The sequence below is a fragment of the Sinocyclocheilus rhinocerous genome, unplaced genomic scaffold (assembly GCF_001515625.1).
Source record: "Sinocyclocheilus rhinocerous isolate Xijiao unplaced genomic scaffold, SAMN03320098_v1.1 scaffold1315, whole genome shotgun sequence".
Lineage (NCBI taxonomy): Eukaryota > Metazoa > Chordata > Actinopteri > Cypriniformes > Cyprinidae > Sinocyclocheilus > Sinocyclocheilus rhinocerous.
The window spans coordinates 100,520-107,230 of NW_015644364.1; the positions used below are offsets into that span (position 1 = coordinate 100,520).

The 6,711-nt window shown below is 39.3% G+C and overlaps 1 protein-coding gene across 1 annotated transcript in view; it reads left to right on the plus strand.

Annotated features, from left to right (window-relative positions):
* The window catches only part of LOC107758222 (gastrula zinc finger protein XlCGF57.1-like), a 9,297-nt gene extending 3,018 nt beyond the window's left edge, over positions 1 to 6,279 (plus strand). The window contains exons 2-3 of the mRNA XM_016575905.1: positions 103 to 334; positions 5,143 to 6,279. Coding sequence (XP_016431391.1) covers positions 163 to 334; positions 5,143 to 6,188 — 1,218 coding nt within the window. The 5' untranslated portion in view covers positions 103 to 162 and the 3' untranslated portion in view covers positions 6,189 to 6,279. The remainder of the gene's footprint in view (positions 1 to 102; positions 335 to 5,142) is intronic.
* Positions 6,280 to 6,711: the final 432 nt, after the last annotated feature.

Below are 6,711 nucleotides of genomic sequence, written 5' to 3' on the forward strand. Positions count from 1 at the left end.
AAGGGGTAGGGGAAGGGGTATAAAATAGAATTGGGATTGGGCCTAAGTTTGCATTTATTTTTGAGAATAATTTACTTTGTTCATTATTCTCATCTTAAACAGGACAAAGAAAAAAAACTCCTGCTGAGTCATCTGAGATCCACATGACACACTGTTATAAAGATGGCGTTTATTAAAGAGGAGAGTGAAGACATAAGGATTGAAGAAACATTCAGTGTCAAACATGAAGATACTGAGGAACAAACAAAGATGGCGTTTATTAAAGAGGAGAGTGAAGATTTGAAGATTGAAGAAATATTCAGTCTGAAGCATGAAGATAGTGAAGAACAAACAGGTTGGTTTTCATTCTCAAAGCTGAACTCACTCCTTTGATCCTTATTAAAATGTCCAACTCTACAGAAATTAGTGATATTTGTGAAGAATCTCACACGAGTGTAGTAATTAAAGTGTCATGAAACCCCAAAACACATTTTTTGAGATGTAAACATATATTAACAGGTTGCACATCAGTGAAAACAACAATAGCACTCATTATGTTTAAGGGGCTTTATGCAACACTCAATGGGTTTTAAGGGATACTCGAGAGAAATTCTAAGGGTTTATGACGTTTCACCTAAAGAAACCCTTAAGTAACATTTAAGGGATATTATCTGCGAGCAACGTTTGGTTCCTGAATGAAGCCGTGTTTTGAACAAATCAGCTGAGAGAATGATTCAATTACATTCATAAAATCACTTGCTTGATTCCTGAATGAATCAGTCCTTTTGAATGAATCGAATGATTCCATGACTCTTTCATTAAGACACCCCCTACTGGCGGTTTTAGTTTCATATTTAAAAACATATTTTCCTCCCATCATTTTTTATTTCTATGTTCAAAATGTTATATTTAAAACATTAATCTCATAGCATTATTTATGCATTTATAATTGTTTTAAATGCATTCATACAACCCATTTTTATTTAGAGGTGGTTAATATAAAATTAAGACATCAAAGTTAAAATGCCCCTTACCTTAAGTATTCCAAAGTATTCTAAAGTATTTAGATTAAGTTACTAAAATTAAGTAATCTAACGAAATACATTTTAAAAGTAACCTTCCCAACCCTGCCAATAAATTGTCGATAATGTTTATGTTTGCGTGTTGTCCGCATAACAGTGAAAGGATATGATATATTTACGAAAAATGGATCCTAAAGGTAACATATAAAAATAAAATAATATTGGTGCAAGAATCGAACCCTGAGGTATGAGTTGGCCCTTTACCCCATTGTCTCAGATCAAAAGAGTTGATCAAGTTCAAAAACTCTTTAGACACTGCATCGTGACCACAACATAAATGTACATTAAAGTTCCCCAGAATTAGGAAGCGCACAAACTGTGTAGCCAGCTTGCTCAAAAGTTCAGAAAATTCACTAATGAAGTCTTTGTTTGCCTTTAGAGGAAAATTTACAAGTACAACCAGGACAGGATTAGCCGAAGAAATCTGTAACATCTGTAGCTCAAAGCTATCATAAAATTCGGGAAGCATTAAATGACACTGAATATTGTCTATAAGGGCACCTATTATGCAGAATTTACTTTTACATGTTATTTGAACATAAATGTGTGTTGACAGTGTGTGTGTACACAACCACCCTATAAGGATAAAAATCTGTTGTTGACGGACACTGCTGTATTAGCCGAGACCCTGCCCTTAGTGAGCCGCACACAATCCACCATGTTTATCTTCACGCAAGAGCATTTACACGAAAAGACATGATAATCAAAACCAAACATGTTTTATCTGTATCTGAGGTACGAGCTGTAAAGGCATTGTCCTATTCTGGAAAAGGGGTGGGGAGCAGCAGCTCATTTGCATTTAAAGAGACATGCATGAAAACAGCCTATTTCTGCTTCCACTCAAAATAGGCATTTTCAAAATGATATAATAAATGATCTGTGGGGTATTTTGAGCTGAAACGTCACAGACACATTCTGGGGACACCTGAGACTTCTATTACATCTTGTAAAAAAGGGCATAATAGGTGCTTTTTCCTCGACCAGTTGACCGGAGGGTATTGAAGTACGAATAACCCTGCGGCAGAAGTTCAGTCATCAAAGGCAAATCTCCTACCTTCAACCAGGACTCAGATAGAAACAAGAAGTCCAGCTTGCTATTCGTGATTAAATCATTCACAATAAAATTTTATTTTCGATGGAATGAAAGTCGAGCAACGCCATTTGCATCGGAGCTTCGTCATTGGGCATCTGCGGCACATGGCTCTAAAAGGGCTGCCGGTCACCAAGACTTGCTAGATAGTTGTTGCTATAGCCCTGGCTTATGCCTCAGTGGGCTTACAGTGTCCTATTGGTGTAAGAGCCCATTCCACTAAGGGAATGGCCTCTTCCTGGGTTTGGTCCAGCAGAGTTTCTGTTGGTGATACTGTATCTGTGTGGCTGCCAGCTGGTCTTTGCTGCCTACCTTAATCAGGTTTTATAACTTGGACGTCCCTGCACTCCAGGCACGGATTTTGTCCACCTAATTTAACTAATCCTTTCTGTAAGCGGAGAAGAAATGCAAGTTTTTTTTTGGTGGGGTTCCCCTGCTAAAATTCGTATTCCAGGGGATAAATATCATGTTATTGGAGTCGCTTCAACCCACGGACATGGAAAAACAACCCGCGGCAACAGTGTAAGCCCAATTCCCGCGGACTTGGCAACACTGATGCTGGAGCATGAGCTCTTGAAGCTCCACCCTCTTCTGAAAAAGGGGCTGGGAGCACCAGCTCATTTGCAGTTAAAGGGACAAATACAAAAACGTCACGTTTGGTCTCATACCCTAAAAGTGGCAATTTTAACAAGCTATAAAAAATTATCTGTGGGGTATTTTGAGCTAAAACGTAACACACATTCTTGGGACATCAGAGACTTATTTTACATCTTGGAAAAAGGGGCATAATATGTCCCCTTTAACACTTCTCTAGTAAGTTTTGTCTCTGTGTGAAGACGCTGCAGGCCGTGGTATAGAGCAGATCCGTGAATGAATGTTCCAAAGTGAAGTAAACTTCAATGGATTTCCCGTGCTCAGGGAGTAGGGAGCAATGAACACTGTGTAGGGACCATATCAATCAGAACACAGTTCATGCATGGAGCTCTCTTCTAATGAGCTGATGATTTGAATCAGATGTGTTAAAAAGAGAGACATGCAAACTATGCAGACCGGAGGGTTGTGAGGACTAGAATTGAGAATCGCTGCCCTAAGCATGTCTGTGTTTCACACCGTATCAGATCACACGCAAGGAAAGCCACCACACTATAAATAACAGAAACCGAATGTGCCATTGTGTTTTTATAATTGTTGAAAGTCAAACTAATTTTAAAGAGACATGCATGAAAACAGCCTATTTCTGCTTCCACTCAAAATAGGCATTTTCAAAATGATATAATAAATGATCTGTGGGGTATTTTGAGCTGAAACGTCACAGACACATTCTGGGGACACCTGAGACTTCTATTACATCTTGTAAAAAAGGGCATAATAGGTGCTTTTTCCTCGACCAGTTGACCGAAAGGTATTGAAGTACGAATAACCCTGCGGCAGAAGTTCAGTCATCAAAGGCAAATCTCCTACCTTCAACCAGGACTCAGATAGAAACAAGAAGTCCAGCTTGCTATTCGTGATTAAATCATTCACAATAAAATTTTATTTTCGATGGAATGAAAGTCGAGCAACGCCATTTGCATCGGAGCTTCGTCATTGGGCATCTGCGGCACATGGCTCTAAAAGGGCTGCCGGTCACCAAGACTTGCTAGATAGTTGTTGCTATAGCCCTGGCTTATGCCTCAGTGGGCTTACAGTGTCCTATTGGTGTAAGAGCCCATTCCACTAAGGGAATGGCCTCTTCCTGGGTTTGGTCCAGCAGAGTTTCTGTTGGTGATACTGTATCTGTGTGGCTGCCAGCTGGTCTTTGCTGCCTACCTTAATCAGGTTTTATAACTTGGACGTCCCTGCACTCCAGGCACGGATTTTGTCCACCTAATTTAACTAATCCTTTCTGTAAGCGGAGAAGAAATGCAAGTTTTTTTTTGGTGGGGTTCCCCTGCTAAAATTCGTATTCCAGGGGATAAATATCATGTTATTGGAGTCGCTTCAACCCACGGACATGGAAAAACAACCCGCGGCAACAGTGTAAGCCCAATTCCCGCGGACTTGGCAACACTGATGCTGGAGCATGAGCTCTTGAAGCTCCACCCTCTTCTGAAAAAGGGGCTGGGAGCACCAGCTCATTTGCAGTTAAAGGGACAAATACAAAAACGTCACGTTTGGTCTCATACCCTAAAAGTGGCAATTTTAACAAGCTATAAAAAATTATCTGTGGGGTATTTTGAGCTAAAACGTAACACACATTCTTGGGACATCAGAGACTTATTTTACATCTTGGAAAAAGGGGCATAATATGTCCCCGTTAACACTTCTCTAGTAAGTTTTGTCTCTGTGTGAAGACGCTGCAGGCCGTGGTATAGAGCAGATCCGTGAATGAATGTTCCAAAGTGAAGTAAACTTCAATGGATTTCCCGTGCTCAGGGAGTAGGGAGCAATGAACACTGTGTAGGGACCATATCAATCAGAACACAGTTCATGCATGGAGCTCTCTTCTAATGAGCTGATGATTTGAATCAGATGTGTTAAAAAGAGAGACATGCAAACTATGCAGACCGGAGGGTTGTGAGGACTAGAATTGAGAATCGCTGCCCTAAGCATGTCTGTGTTTCACACCGTATCAGATCACACGCAAGGAAAGCCACCACACTATAAATAACAGAAACCGAATGTGCCATTGTGTTTTTATAATTGTTGAAAGTCAAACTAATCAAATGAAACTAAGATTCTATTAATTGCACAGCTTCAATGGGGCCCCCTTGTGGTTCGATATGCAACTTACATACTTTGCGTATAGGGAGGACTGGCACTGTTAAAGTGTCTTTTGTTTCAGATTGAATTTGGCAAATGCTGTGGTCAGTAACTGTTTATTCTCTGTGCAATCAGTCCTCCAGATTAACATGATGCAGTGGTCAGTGTGACTAGTAAGTGCTCTAGCTGCTGCGTTAAACTGGTGTTAACTTGTATTTTTACTAATTTTTGTATTTTTTTTTACCTCAGACCTGATGGCACTGAAAGAGGAGAGTCAAGAACTGAATGAAACGAAAGAGAAAGATCAAAATGAGAAACATGATTTCAAAACTGAAGAAAAATCCATTAGTTGCTCACAGACGTCCTCACCAAAAAAAGCTAAAAAAACACAAAGCACAAACCTTAATTCCCACGTGAGAATTCACACTGGAGAGAAACCTTTTAACTGCGAACAGTGTGGAAGGAGTTTCACAAGTAAAGGAAACCTTAAGACTCACATGCAAATTCACACTGGACAGAGACCTTTCACCTGCCAACAGTGTGGACAAATGTTCAATCGAAATGAAAGCCTTGAAGTCCACATGAAAATTCACATTGAAAAGAAGCCGTTCATATGTCCTCAGTGTGGAAAGTGTTTTACCTGGAAAAGTCACTTTAATGTCCACATGAGTACTCACACTGGAGAGAAACCTTTCACCTGCTCTCAGTGTGGAAAGTGTTGGACACGTAAAAACCAACTTAATGCCCACATGAAAATTCACACTGGAGAGAAGCCTTTCACCTGCAAACTGTGTGGAAAGAGTTTCACGCATAAATCAAATCTAAAGACTCACACGAGAATTCACACTGCAGAGAAGCCTTTCACCTGCCCTCAGTGTGGGAAGAGCTACAGATATAATGTAAGCCTTAATAATCACATGAAGATTCACTCGAGAGACATTTTTAAATGTCATCTGTGCGAAAGGAGTTTCACAGACACGAATCACCTTAAGAATCATGTAATAACTCACATCAGAGGAGAGTCTTTCATGTGCCATCACTGTGGAAAAAGTTTCTCAAGAAAAGATACCCTCAGTGTTCACATGAGAATTCACACTGGAGAGAAACCTTTCACCTGCCAACAGTGTGGAAAGAGCTTCAATGTTAAAGTAAACCTTATAACTCACATGAGAGTTCACACTGGAGAGAAGCCTTACAAGTGTCCTCAGTGTAAGAAGAGTTTCACATGTAAAAGCAGCATGAAACATCATTTGCAAACTCATTCTGGGAAGAAATCACCATTTTCCTCAGAGTGACAAGATTTAGAAAAAGGAGTGATTTCTACAATCATCTGTGCATTCATTCTGGAAGACAATTCAATTGTGAAAAAAAGTCGTAGCAATATGACTTTAACCCCTTAAACTCTGCTTTGTGTGTGTGTGTGTGTGTGTGTGTTACACCCAAAAATGCACAATATTGGTGTTATTTTAAAGGAAACTCTTTTAGAAAATAAAAAAATAATAAATACTGTTGTATGTGTTCAAATTATAAAAATAAACACTAAAAAGTCGCTTTTGTATTATTTTTCTTTGAATGTATAACTCAAGCCCTGTATGCTTCAGCCATTGTACGTTTTATTTGATTCTACTAGATGGCAGCAAACAGAATTTTTAATCCAGCATTTTCCATTCAAAAGTTATTTTTATTTAACCAAAGGGAGGCAAAGTGGTCTTTTAGCGGCTTTTTGGAATCTCCAAAGTCCTGACTGCAAAACAAGCTATTATGAAGAAGCCTACTTTTACTATATGCAATATGTGACAAAAGTACTCAAAAACAAGT